Below are 15,421 nucleotides of genomic sequence, written 5' to 3'. Positions count from 1 at the left end.
AAGGGTGCAATGTCAAGGTCTGCAATGGTGGTGGATTTAGTGAATACAAGGTCGAGAGTGTGACCTGCAGTGTGAGTGGGGGTGTTGGCGTGTTGTACAAGTCCAAGTGAGTTGGCAATGGTGAGTAGCCGGGTCACAGCAGAGCTCTGGGCTTCATCGATGGGAATATTGAAATCCCCAAGGATGATGGTGGGGAGGTCAGAGGAGAGGATATGAGGGAGCCAGGAGGCAAGGTCATCGAGAAATTGTGGGGTGGAGCCCGGAGGGCGGTATAAGACCGCAACAATGGCAGGGAGGGGGTGGTAGAGGCGAATGGTGTGGGCCTCAAAGGATGTGAATTGTAGAGAGGTAGGTGGTGTGAGGACACGGAAGGTGCAGGATGGGGAGAGGAGCAGACCCACCTCTCCCCCGGTCCTGTTGTCTGGTCTGGGGGTGTGACTGAGGTGAAGACCCCCATTGGAGAGGGCAGCCTCTGCGGCAGAGTCAGAGGGGGTGAGCCATGTCTCAGTGAGTGCAAGGATGGTGAGGGATTTGGAGAGGAAGAGGTCGTGGACTGCTGTAAGTTTGTTGCGGACGGATCTGGCATTCCAGAGACCGCAGGGTAGGGGGAGTATGTGTTTGTGGGTGGGATGGATGGAAATAAGGTTGGAGCGATGATGGGTGTTGAGGTTATTTGTGGACAGAGGGCTGTGAAGTGTATGGAGCAGGTCAGCAGGGGATGCTTGTCTGGCAGCAGGCTGTGGCCCAGGATTGGGTGATATATCACCAGCTGCAAGTAAGAGTAGGAGGGAGAGAGTAAGCAAATGTGAATGGGATTTAAATGTTTGTGAGGTTTTTGAGCTGCTGGAGGGAGAGAGAGATTTCAGGAGAGCTAACAGCTCATGAGAAGCTGAGTAAGGTGAGGAAAGCAGAGCAGGTGAAATGAATATGGAGTGTGGTACATTGGGAGGATGCATATTGCTAGGGATGGGACTTCGAATCCGGCGAATCCACGAATCCATCGAATCTTAAGAAAGATTCGAGATTCGTGGATTCAAATCCCCATGCCATTTGCACGCATTCGAATCCGACGAATCCGCGCAACCCGCCGCATCATTACGTCGCATTACGCGTCGCTTGTGACGTCAGCGCGACCACCTCCGACCTCGCGTTCCCGCTCGCCGCGTGATGACGTTGACGCTGCCTTGAAGAAGTCGCTCTCGCGGAGAAGACCCGGCGTGGACGTCGCAAGAGCTGAAGGCGTGGACGGACGGGCGTCAGGTCCAGTATGTCGGTGGGGGGGTGCCCGGGGGCCCTAGAAGACTTGCTGCCTGGATGGATGAGGGGGGTGGGGGTCAGGCGGGGTCGGGTGCGGGCCTACGTGAGGTCGGGCGGCCTACTACCAATGGCTACCAACACTGGGGGGGACCTATGCCTGGCTACCTACACTGGGGGGGACCTATGCCTGGCTACCTACACTGGGGGGGACCTATGCCTGGCTACCTACACTGGGGGGGACCTATGCCTGGCTACCTATACTGGGAGGGACCTATGCCTGGCTACCTATACTGGGGGGGACCTATGCCTGGCTACCTATACTGGGGGGGACCTATGCCTGGCTACCTATACTGGGGGGGACCTATGCCTGGCTACCTATACTGGGGGGACCTATGCCTGGCTACCTACACTGGGGGGGGGAACCTATGCCTGGCTACCTACACTGGGGGGACCTATGCCTGGCTACCTATACTGGGGGGGACCTATGCCTGGCTACCTATACTGGGGGGGACCTATGCCTGGCTATCTATACTGGGGGGGACCTATGCCTGGCTACCTATACTGGGGGGGACCTATGCCTGGCTACCTATACTGGGGGGGACCTATGCCTGGCTACCTACACTGGGGGGGGGGAACCTATGCCTGGCTACCTACACTGGGGGGACCTATGCCTGGCTACCTACACTGGGGGGGGACCTATGCCTGGCTACCTATACTGGGGGGGACCTATGCCTGGCTACCTATACTGGGGGGGACCTATGCCTGGCTACCTATACTGGGGGGACCTATGCCTGGCTACCTATACTGGGGGGGACCTATGCCTGGCTACCTATACTGGGGGGGACCTATGCCTGGCTACCTATACTGGGGGCACCTATGCCTGGCTACCTATACTAGGGGGCACCTATGCCTGGCTACCTGTACTAGGGGGCACCTATGCCTGGCTACCTATACTGGGGGAACCTTTACCAGAAGCTACCTATACTGGCATTTTAATTATCATGTGCTTGTTCTTTGAGAAAAGGTTTGGTTGAACTCATATGAGCCTTTCCTACCCTTCTCCCTTTATGAATGCCTGCAGTCCAATACTCGCTGTTGCCTGAGCCTCACACAAGCTGCCGCCCGAGCCTCACACAAGCTGCCGCCCAAGACAGAGACCACCACAGACATCTTGCTACAGTAAGAAAAGTACTATACTTGCATTCTGTTTGTCTTTGAGGGGCACAATGTACTGTACCTGACTACCTATGCCTTGCTACACTAGCTAAACTGTGGGCACCTGAACCATAAGCTACCTATACTGGGGGCACCTATGCCTGGCTATCTGTACTGGGGGCACCTATGCCTGGCTATCTGTACTGGGGGCACCTATGCCTGGCTATCTGTACTGGGGGCACCTATGCCTGGCTATCTGTACTGGGGGCAACTATGCCTGGCTATCTCTATACTGGGGGCACCTTTACCAGAAGCTACCTATACTGTCATTTCATTTGATTATCATGTGCTTGTTCTTTAAGAAAAGGTTTGGTTGAACTCATATAATGAGCCTTTCCTACCTTTCTCCCTTTATGAATGCCTGCAGTCCAAGCCCCACACAAGCCAGATACTCGCTGACGCTGTTGCCTGAGCCTCACACAAGCTGCCGCCAAAGACAGAGAGACCACCACAGACAGTGTTACAGTAAGAAAACTATTATTGTTGATGATTGATTCTTTATTTGAGGGTCACTATGTACTGAAGTGGGTATTTTATTCCTAAGTGTGCTTTATACTGAGGGGGCATTACCTAGTAGTAGTAATGAGGGCATAATACAGTATATCAACTTTAAGGTGACTCTGAGGGTCCTGTATCTAGTCTACTAAGGAGACACTATTTTTCTAGAGAGCTGGCAAGCATGAGAAGAAGAGAGTAGTGACAGTGAGCAATAGTAAATGTAGGGGTACAAAAGAGAGCATTTATTTATTTATTTTTTTGTTGAACTTTCAGAGTGTGCCAATAGCACCTCATATGATGACATCTCCACCAGCATCCAGTATCTGGATCCATTTCCAAATTGCACAAGATGAAAATTATGCTAATTGCAACCTGTGTTTGGCAAAGATATCAAGAGGAAAAGGGTCCCATACCACCTCAGCAATGTGGAAACATTTGAAAGCCAAGCATTTGTCTAAATTTCAGGAACTGAAAGGTACACGGTCACCATCGCCAGTATTGCCTCCAGCTTCACCATCAACCTCAAGCCCTCTGTCGGTCAGTGCAGATTTAGCAAGTGAAGACGACGACGACCCAGCCCCAGATGAAGTAGCTTCTGTTGAGAGTCCTGCATCAATGTGTAGTCCAGCTCCTAGTCCAGGACCAGCAGAGTCATCTTTTACACAAAGTCCATTCAAATTACCCCCAGTGAAACGCAAAATAGTACCACCACCTTCCAACCAATGGACTATGGCAGCTTTTCTTGATAAAACGCAAAGTTTTAAACCTGGAGACAAAAGAGCTAAAACAGTTACAAGGTTAGTTGCTGACATGATCTGCAAAGATAACCAACCGCTATCCATAGTAGAGGATAGAGGTTTCAGAAAGTTGTTAAACCACCTAGAGCCAAGATATGTCATCCCAAGCAGGAAACACTTGGCAGAAAAGGTAATTCCACAGATGTATGAAGAGGTAAAGACAAAAGTTGAGGACCTTCTAGGAAAAAACAATTTTATTGGACTCACAACAGACATGTGGACATCTACGTCTTGTGATGACTACCTCAGTTTGACAGTACACTTCTTAGATGAAAACTTTCAGTATCATCACTTGTGCTTGGAATGTATTCCCTTTCCTGAGGTTTCACATACAGCATCTGCAATTGAAACTTTCATTACCACTACTCTGAAAGATTGGAATCTGTCACAAAAAGTTGTGTGTGTCATGAGAGACAATGGTCCTAATGTGGTAGCAGCTTTACAGCGCAGTCCATTTCACCATTTGCCTTGCCTGGCTCATACCTTCCAATTAGTTCTAAAAGATGGTTTGCTGAACAAGACTGAAATTAAAGATATTATGTCATCCTGTCGGAGCATTGTAGGACATTACAAACACTCTTCTAAAGCCATGAAAACCTTACGATCTGCTCAAGCCAAGTTAAATACAAAACCTCGTCGTCTGATACAAGACGAACCAACTAGATGGAACTCTCAGCTTCATATGCTAGCTCGTCTCATGGAACAAAAGCAAGCTGTTTTACTGTCTGCTTCAGACCTAAATTTTCAGGTAGATCTTACTGCTCGGCAGTGGACAGTTATAGAAGAAGTGATAAGAATTCTAGATGTCTTTGATAAAGCAACTTTTGTGGCCAGTTCAAGCCAAGTCACAATATCCGAAATAATACCTTTAGTGAATAGTACTATTCGTGCATTGCAGACCTTCAAATCCAGTGTTGGTTCTGTACAGGGATTTCGCAATGATTTGCTCGCATCTATGAGAAGGCGCTATCACTCTGTTGAGTCAGAAAAATTCTATGCTCTTGCTACCCTACTGGATCCCCGATTCAAGGGAAATGTTTTTTTTAACAGAGAAAATCTGGATGCAGCTAAATCAACGTTGGCCATTGAAATTACTGATTTGAGTATGCAAGTCGAGGATGCTGATCTTTGTACATCAACACAAGGACTAGTAAGAGACACCAGTCAAACATCAACAGAACAACAAGGAGGTCATAGTATGTGGAGCTACTACTCTCAACTGATGGTACCATCTTCCAACAGCAGTGAGCAGAGTTGCCGTCTATCCCCGGAGGAAGAAATTAATGCCTACCTAGCAGAACCACTGCTTCAACCATCCTCTGATATTTTCAAATACTGGAAGGAAAACAAAAAATATCAGAATCTGAGAAAACTCTCTAAAAAGTTCTTAATCACACCACCTTCAACTGTAATCTCAGAAAGACTATTCAGCACATCTGGCAATATAGTTGATAGGAAACGGAGTACATTGGACCCAGAGCGAGTTCGTATGCTAGTTTTCCTGAACAAAAATCTTCCTTGAACAGAGTTGTTTTTGGAAATATTTTTTTTCATTTAGGAACAGTTACAGTGGGTAAACAATTGTTGCCAAGATTGGAAAAAGTTGTAACTTGTTATGTTGTTTGGCATTGTTCATTGAATGCACTTTATTTTAGTAAGTGTAAGAAATAGATATGAAAGAGGGTGCTATCTATGTTTAAGATTGAGGGATATGGACTCTGCCATGTTTTATCAAGCGGGTGTCTCAGGTGTCAGCTTGCAGGGGTGGTGACAACTGGCCCCCTGTTCAGCTGCAGTGTTCTGGGCCTTCTGGCCTATTATCTCACATGCTTCCGGGAGTCCAGTGATGTCAGACTTCTTGTCATCACTCAGCTCTCCCCCTAGTATTGGCATGTCTTTTTGCATTCACTGTGATGCAGGAAGAGGTGCCATGAAGTAGGGGACAACTGCGTGGTAAAAGGAAGTCTGGCATCAGTGGACTCTGGCTTCCTATACTTGGGGCAACTATTCCAGACTACCTATATTGGGGGTAACTATTCCATGCTACCTATACTGCAGGCAACTATTCCAGGCTATCTATACTGGAACAACTATTCTAGTCTACCTATACTGGGGGCAACTATTGCACGTGCCGTTACCTATGCAGGGGCAATTATTCCCGGCTACCTTTGCTGGGATAACTATTACTGACGACCTATATTAGGGACAACTATTGAATACTACCTAAACTGGGAGAAACTATTCCAGGCAACCTATATTAAAGGCAACTGTTCCAGACTACCTATACTGGGAGAAACCATTCCAGGCTACATATACTAGAGGCAACTACTCCATACTACCTATACTGGTTGAAACTATGCCTCACTACCTATATGGGGGGGGGGGGGCAACTATTCCAGGCTACCAATGCTGGGGGCAACTACTCCAGGCAACCTATGCTGGGCTAACTAGAGACTAGTACCTATACTAGGGGCAACTACTCCATACAACCTATACTGGGGAAAACTATGCCACACTACCTATATGGGGGGCAACTATTACAGACTACCAATGCTGGGGGCAACTACTCCAGGCTACCTATGCTGGGCTAACTAGAGACTAGTACCTATACTAGGGGCAACTACTCCATACAACCTATACTGGGGAAAACTATGCCACACTACCTATATGGGGGGCAACTGTTACAGGCTACCAATGCTGGGGGCAACTACTCCAGGCTTCCTATGCTGGGCTAACTACAGACTACCTATACTAGGGGCAACTACTCTATACTGGGGAAAACTATGCCACACTACCTATATGGGGGGCAACTATTCCAGACTACCAATGCTGGGGGCAACTACTCCAGGCTACCTATGCTGGGCTAACTAGAGACTAGTACCTATACTAGGGGCAACTACTCCATACAACCTATACTGGGGAAAACTATGCCACACTACCTATATGGGGGGCAACTGTTACAGGCTACCAATGCTGGGGGCAACTACTCCAGGCTACCTATGCTGGGCTAACTAGAGACTAGTACCTATACTAGGGGCAACTACTCCATACAACCTATACTGGGGAAAACTATGCCACACTACCTATATGGGGGGCAACTGTTCCAGGCTACCAATGCTGGGGGCAACTACTCCAGGCTACCTATGCTGGGCTAACTAGAGACTACCTATACTAGGGCAACTACTCCATACTACCTATACTGGGAGAAACCATTCCAGGCTACCTATACTAGGGGCAACTACTCCAGGTTACCTATACTGGGGGCATCTATTCCAGGCTACCTATATTTGGGGCACCAATCCAAATCGGGGGTGCACATCCACACAAGTTTGCCTCATGCACTGGAGGCAGAGGATCCACTTAGCAACCAGGCTACTGGTATATTGTTTAAGAAGTAAATGTGGCAGCCTCCATATACCTCTCATTTTATTTGAACTTGAACTGGCCACAAAAGTAGCTTTATCAAAGACATCAAGGACTCTTCTTATCACTTCTTCTATAACTGTCCACTGCCGAGCAGTAAGATCCACATTAATTAGGATTCCTAAACATAACTCTGAAATCTCCAAGACCAATCTGCACTTACTTTTGTGGACAGTCCAGATTTTAGAATTTAGACAGTTGTCCTTTTAAGGTTATACTGGGGGAAACTGCCACACTACCTATATGGGGGGCAACTATTCCATGCTACCAATGCTGGGGGCAACTACTCCAGGCTACCTATGCTGGGCTAACTACAGACTACCTATACTAGGGGCAACTACTCTATACTGGGGAAAACTATGCCACACTACCTATATGGGGGGCAACTATTCCAGGCTACCAATGCTGGGGGCAACTACTCCAGGCTACCTATGCTGGGCTAACTACAGACTACCTATACTAGGGGCAACTACTCTATACTGGGGAAAACTATGCCACACTACCTATATAGGGGGCAACTATTCCAGACTAGACTACCAATGCTGGGGGCAACTACTCCAGGCTACCTATGCTGGGCTAACTACAGACTACCTGTACTAGGGGCAACTACTCTATACTGGGGAAAACTATGCCACACTACCTATATGGGGGGCAACTATTACAGACTACCAATGCTGGGGGCAACTACTCCAGGCTACCTATGCTGGGCTAACTAGAGACTAGTACCTATACTAGGGGCAACTACTCCATACAACCTATACTGGGGAAAACTATGCCACACTACCTATATGGGGGGCAACTATTACAGACTACCAATGCTGGGGGCAACTACTCCAGGCCACCTATGCTGGGCTAACTAGAGACTAGTACCTATACTAGGGGCAACTACTCCATACAACCTATACTGGGGAAAACTATGCCACACTACCTATATGGGGGGCAACTGTTACAGGCTACCAATGCTGGGGGCAACTACTCCAGGCTACCTATGCTGGGCTAACTAGAGACTACCTATACTAGGGGCAACTACTCCATACTACCTATACTGGGAGAAACCATTCCAGGCTACCTATACTAGGGGCAACTACTCCAGGTTACCTATACTGGGGGCATCTATTCCAGGCTACCTATATTTGGGGCACCAATCCAAATCGGGGGTGCACATCCACACAAGTTTGCCTCATGCACTGGAGGCAGAGGACCCACTTAGCAACCAGGCTACTGGTATATTGTTTAAGAGACCTATCTGCACTCACTTTTGTGGCCAGTCCAAATTAATAAGTTGTCAATGTCATTTAAAGTATTTCTTTCTGTGTTACTGTGTTTACTAGGTATTTTGAAGGAATACTTTGTAAAAGAAGTAAGTGTTATATTTATTCATCAATTTTGAGAGTAAAAAATTAGTTTCCTCAGTTTGGATGACTGTTTCTTCCTTATTTTTGTACAAGATTCGTGAGATTCGGGATTTGAAAGGTTCGAGATATTCGAGAACCTTTTCAGATTTGGATTCGGATTCGGCTTCGAAAAAATTGTGGATTCGTCCCATCCCTACATATTGCAATGCAACTTGTAGATGTTTGCAGACAGGCAGAACATAAGAAAAAGTGCAGTAAACATGGTAATGGTCTCTGATTATAACCAGGAAGTTTCCAACCACTAAACAGTTTATATGAGTATGCAGTTAGTGCAAGCAAACCTGTGTAAAGAAGCAGAGTCTACTTGGCTGTGCAACATATGTCCAGCAGTGGCATTTTTAGCAACAGCATTGGAGGCAGTTGTGGATGCAGAGTAGTTGTTTCCAGCAGAGTCCAGAGCAGAGTCAATCACCCATCAATCACCCCCTGTCACTGCCACCCATCAATCACCCCCTGTCACTGCCACCGATCAATCAGCCCCTAACCTGCCCCTTCCGGGCAATCGGATCACCCACCCACACCAATAGATCGCCTGCAGATCCGACGTCAGATCACCTCCCAAGTGCAGTGTTTACATCTGTTCTCTACTCTAAACACCCACTAATTACCCATCAATCACCCCCTATCACCACCTGTCACTGTTACCCATCAGATCAGACCCTAATCTGCCCATTGCGGGCACCTAATCACCCGCCTACACGCTCAGATTGCCCTCAGACCCCCCCTTATCAATTCGCCAGTGCAATATTTACATCTGTTCTTCCCTGTAATAACCCACTGATCACCTGTCAATCACCCATCAATCACCCACTGTCAATGCCACCCATCAATCATCCCCTGTCACTGCCACCCATCAATCAGCCCCTAACCTGCCCCTTGTTGGCAATCTGATCACCCACCCACACTAATAGATCTCCCGCAGTTCCGACGTCAGATCACCTCCCAAGTGCAGTGTTTACATCTGTTCTCTACCCTAAACACCCACTAATTACCCATCAATCACCCCCTGTCACTGCTACCCATCAGATTAGACCCCTATCTGCCCCTAGGGCACTCAATCACCCGCCCACACCCTCAGAACGCCCTCAGACCCCAGCCCTGATCACCTCGCCAGTGCATTGCTTGCATCTATTCCCCCCTCTAATCACACCTTGAGACACCCATCAATCACCTCCTGTCACCCCCTAGCACACCTACCCATCAGATCAGGCCCTAATTTGCCCCGTGTGGGCTACTGATCACTCGGCCAAACCCTCAGATCCCCCTCAGACCCCCTTCCGATCACCTCCCCAGTGCATTGATTGCATCTATTTTCCCCTCTAACCACCCCCTGAGACACCCATCAATCACCTCCTGTCACCCCCCTAGCACTCCTATCTATCAGATCAGGCCCAATACAACCTGTCATCTAAAAGGCCATCCTGCTTATGTTCGGTTCCACAAAATTCGCCCCCTCATAGACCACCTGTCATCAAAATTTGCAGATGCTTATACCCCTGAACAGTCATTTTGAGACATTTGGTTTCCAGACTACTCACGGTTTTGGGCCCGTAAAATGCCAGGGCGGTATAGGAACCCCACAAGTGACCCCATTTTAGAAAAAAAGACACCCCAAGGTATTCTGTTAGGTGTATGACGAGTTCATAGAAGATTTTATGTTTTGTCAAAAGTTAGCGGAAATTGATTTTTATTGTTTTTTTTCACAAAGTGTCATTTTTCACTAACTTGTGACAAAAAATATCTTCTATGAACTCGCCATACACCTAACGGAATACCTTGGGGTGTCTTCTTTCTAAAATGGGGTCACTTGTGGGGTTCCTATACTGCCCTGGCATTTTAGGGGCCCTAAACCCTGAAGAGTAGTCTAGAAAACAAATGCCTCAAAATGACCTGTGAATAGGACGTTGGGCCCCTTAGCGCACCTAGGCTGCAAAAAAGTGTCACACATGTGGTATCACCGTACTCAGGAGAAGTAGTATAATGTGTTTTGGGGTGTATTTTTACACATACCCATGCTGGGTGGGAGAAATCTCTCTGTAAATGGACAATTGTGTGTAAAAAAAAATCTAAAAATTGTCATTTACAGAGATATTTCTCCCACCCAGCATGGGTATGTGTAAAAATATACCACAAAACACATTATACTACTTCTCCTGAGTACAGCGGTACCACATGTGTGGCACTTTTTTGCACACTAAGTGCGCTAAGGGGCCCAACGTCCAATGAGTACCTTTAGGATTTCACAGGTCATTTTGCAACATTTGGTTTCAAGACTACTCCTCTCTGGAAATGGACAATTGTGTGTAAAAAAAATAAAAAAATTGTCATTTACAGAGATATTTCTCCCACCCAGCATGGGTATGTGTAAAAATACACCCCAAAACACATTATACTACTTCTCCCGAGTACGGCAATACCACATGTGTGGCACTTTTTTGCAGCCTAACTGCGCTAAGGGGCCCAAAGTCCAATAAGCACCTTTAGGCTTTACAGGGGGGCTTACAATTTAGCACCCCCCAAAATGCCAGGGCAGTAAACACACCCCACAAATGACCCCATTTTGGAAAGCAGACCCTTCAAGGTATTCAGAGAGGAGCATAGTGAGTCCGTGGCAGATTTCATTTTTTTTTTTGTCGCAAGTTAGAAGAAATGGAAGCTTTCTTTTTTTTTTTTTGTCACAAAGTGTCATTTTCCGCTAACTTGTGACAAAAAATAAAATCTTCTATGAACTCACTATGCCTCTCAGTGAATACTTTGGGATGTCTTCTTTCCAAAATGGGGTAATTTGGGGGGTATTTATACTATCCTGGAATTTTAGCACCTCATGAAACATGACAGGTGGTCAGAAAAGTCTGAGATACTTCAAAATGGGAAAATTCACTTTTGGCACCATAGTTTGTAAACGCTATAACTTTTACCCAATCCAATAAATATACACTGAATGTTTTTTTTTTTATCAAAGACATGTAGCAGAATAACTTTCGCACTCAAATGTATAGGAAATTTTACTTCATTTGAAAAATGTAAGCGCAGAAAGTTAAAAAAGTCATTTTTTTGACAAAATTCATGTCTTTTTTGATGAATATAATAAAAACTAAAACTCGCAGCAGCAATCAAATAGCACCAAAAGAAAGCTGTATTAGTGACAAGAAAAGGAGGTAAAATTCATTTAGGTGGTAGGTTGTATGAGCGAGCAATAAACCGTGAAAGCTGCAGTGGTCTGAATGGAAAAAAAGGGTCTGGTCCTTAAAGGGATACTTAAGTCAAAAATAAAAAATGCCCTCGCAGCCTGACTCCGATCCTCCTGTCCCCACCGGCGGCTACTTCCGGGTTCGGCGACAGCCGCTGACAGGCTGGAAACGCGAGTGATATGCTGCTATAGCGTATACGTTATATACTATAGCAGCATAGGGGGTGATATAGCGGCTGGGAACGCGGAGAATCACTCGGGTTCCCAGCCTGTCAGCGACTGTCGCTGAACCTGGAAGTAGCCGCCGGCAGGGACAGGAGGATCGGAGCCAGGCTGCGAGGGCACCATACAGCTTCAGGGGGCTGAGGGATGCCCCAGGTGAGTAAAAATCATGTTTTATTTTTGACTTAAGTATCCCTTTAAGGGGGGTAAAGCCCACGGTCCTCAAGTGGTTAAAGGAGTTATCCGGGCTATATAAAGAAAATAAACGCTACTTACCGGGGGCTTGCCCCAGCCCCAAGCTCCCAGGACCTCCCTCGCCGCACCTCTGCCCGCAGCCGTTCGCCGGAGCTCCGTCCCGATCCCCGGCGATGACGTCAGAGCGACCTCCAGGTCGCTCTGTACTGCGCCTGCGCGAGCGGCGCTGTCAATCACCACCACGTGGGCCGGATGCGGACTGCGCAGGTGCAATAGTTCTGCGCTTGCGCAGTCCGCTCCGGCCCACGTGGCGGTGATTGACAGCGCCGCTCGCGCAGGCGCAGTACAGAGCGACCTGAAGGTCGCTCTGACGTCATCGCCGGGGACCGGGACGGAGCTCCGGTGAACGGCTGCAGGCAGAGGTGTGGCGAGGGAGGTCCTGGGAGCTTGGGGCTGGAGAAAGCCCCCGGTAAGTAGCGTTTATTTTCTTTATATAGCCCGGATAACTCCTTTAAGGGGTGAAAAGACTGCGGTCCTCAAGTGGTTAAAACCCACACGTTTTATTTGCCAATTTGTACCGGTTATTGCAACATTTAAAACATTTCCCTAGTACAATGTATGGCATGAATCTTTTATTTGTACATAAATTTTTTTTTTTCAGTTTTGCATCTATCGCTAATTACACGCCCATAATTTAATAAGTAACAAACCTGACATGCATACTACAAAAGTTCATTCCCTAAAGGTAACTATCTACTGTATGTATTTTTTTCAATTGTATATTTTTTTTTCACTTTTACTTTAACTTGTGTGTAGGTGTAATTTTACTATTTGGCCACAAGATTTCCTCGTGCGTAACTTTCCTGTGTGTACTATTAGTACACAATTAGGAAGTAATGCGTGGATGTGCAGGTATCCGCTTTCTCTTTCTCCGACTCTCATTGATGCCGGCGATCATTCACATGGGGACTTAGATCAATGAATGGGAACTGCAATCCCATTCATTGATCTTCCCTCTAACGATCGGGAGTAAGAATGAGTGTGGGAGTGTGCAGCGGCAAGGACGGAGCAGTGCTTTTTAGCACAGGTAGATTTGGCGCAGTCGGCGCCACCATAAACTGTAATAGGAATTACAGCTATAGCGGCGCTCAGTGAGTAACGTCGGCTCCGTCAGACGACGGAGCCAAAGTTGCTTTTAAAACAAAATAATTCAGCCTCCAGCAATAGCTGGAAGCCAAATGATATAATTCCCCACTATCCATGGTGGCCTGGAAGGAGAATAGTAATTAACACGGCCCGGACTTGTGCAGAAGCAGGATCAGCCGGCTGTATCCTGCGCCCAAGTCTACCGGCGCCGATTTCAAATGTATGCCTGCAAGGGATGTAGTATCTACAGCCCTGTGAGGTGAAGAGGGATTTTGCAGGGACGCAGATACTCGTCCCAAGGGGAGGGCAAGTGGTTAAAGCTGGATTTTCAGCCACAAACTCAAATTCCATTTACCCACTGTTCTTTGTTCATTATGCAGCCAGCAACCTTCAATCTTATCAGAAATTGTTCTGCTGTTATAAATCTTATCTTACTCAGCCTGGCTCTATTTGGTACATTGCCGAGGAGAAGGAAGCTCGTCATCTCCACTCCCACATTCCTGCTCCTCACTGATTGGCTGAGGGCAGGTGAGTGAGCTGCTGAAATACAATCTAGGCTGTGCTCACATGTGTTTACAAAAGCAAGCTAGCTATGACAGTGCAGTTTCTAGGAGAAAAAAAAAAGCAAGGGAGGAAATTACATCAGGGGGGTTGAGATGGAAAATCCCAGGAACAGTTTTCACTTTATTTTATTTATTTATTTTTGTTACATAGTTACATAGTTATTTTGGTTGAAAAAAGACATACGTCCATCGAGTTCAACCAGTATAAAGTACAACACCAGCCTGCTCCCTCACATATCCCTGTTGATCCAGAGGAAGGTGAAAAAACCCTTACAAGGCATGGTCCAATTAGCCCCTAAAGGGAAAAATTCCTTCCCGACTCCAGATGGCAATCAGATAAAATCCCTGGATCAACATCATTAGGCATTACCTAGTAATTGTAGCCATGGATGTCTTTCAACGCAAGGAAAGCATCTAAGCCCCCTTTAAATGCAGGTATAGAGTTTGCCATAACGACTTCCTGTGGCAATGCATTCCACATCTTAATCACTCTAACTGTGGCTGATGGTGTAATGGTTAAGGGCTCTGCCTCTGACACGGGAGACCAGGGTTCGAATCTCGGCTCTGCCTGTTCAGTAAGCCAGCACTAATTCAGTAGGAGACCTTTGGCAAGTCTCCCTTACACTGCTACTGCCAATAGAGCGCGCCGTAGTGGCTGCTGCTCTGCTCTGGCGCTTTGAGTCCGCAAGGAGAAAAGCGCAATATAAATGTTATTTGTCTTGTCTTGTCTAAAGAACCCTTTCCTAAATAAATGGCTAAAACGTTTTTCCTCCATGCGCAGATCATGTCCTCTAGTCCTTTGAGAAGGCCTAGGGACAAAAAGCTCATCCGCCAAGGTATTATATTGCCCTCTGATGTATTTATACATGTTAATTAGATCCCCTCTAAGGCGTCTTTTCTCTAGACTAAATAAACCCAGTTTATCTAACCTTTCTCGATTACCTTTTGATGTTGCATGTATATAAGCTGTCTGTACCACCAGTTTGCAAACTAACAGGATATAAGCCAGACGAAGGCTGCAAGGCCGAAAGCTTGCTTATTTTATTCATTTTTAGTTAGCCAATAAATGGTATCATCCTGATTTAAAACGTCTTGCTTTCTCGATAAGTGAGACCTTCCATCCCACTCATCAATTTTGTTGCTCGTCTCTGCACCTGCTCTAAAACTGCAATATCTTTTTTGTAATGTGGTGCCCAGAACTGAATTCCATATTCCAGATGTGGCCTTACTAGAGAGTTAAACAGGGGCAATATTATGCTAGCATCTCGAGTTTTTATTTCCCTTTTAATGCATCCCAAAATTTTGTTAGCTTTAGCTGCAGCTGCTTGGCATTGAGTACGATTATTTAACTTGTTGTCAATGAGTACTCCTAAGTCCTTCTCCAAGTTTGATGTCCCCAACTGTATCCCATTTATTTTGTATGGTGCTAGACCATTAGTACGTCCAAAATGCATGACCTTACATTTGTCAACATTGAATTTCATCTACCATGTATGTGCC

The 15,421-nt window shown here is 46.5% G+C and overlaps 1 protein-coding gene across 1 annotated transcript; it reads left to right on the top strand.

Moving 5' to 3' along the window:
• Positions 1–3,267: 3,267 nt before the first annotated feature.
• LOC137527427 (zinc finger BED domain-containing protein 4-like) lies at positions 3,268–5,289 on the top strand. Its single transcript, XM_068247943.1, has one exon. It carries the CDS (start codon positions 3,268–3,270, stop codon positions 5,287–5,289), a length of 2,022 nt encoding a protein of 673 aa, XP_068104044.1.
• Positions 5,290–15,421: the final 10,132 nt, after the last annotated feature.

This window comes from Hyperolius riggenbachi, chromosome 8, assembly GCF_040937935.1.
Source record: "Hyperolius riggenbachi isolate aHypRig1 chromosome 8, aHypRig1.pri, whole genome shotgun sequence".
Taxonomy (NCBI): Eukaryota; Metazoa; Chordata; class Amphibia; order Anura; family Hyperoliidae; genus Hyperolius; species Hyperolius riggenbachi.
Note: the sequence above shows the minus strand (reverse complement) of the source record. Positions and strands in the feature narration are given on the sequence as shown.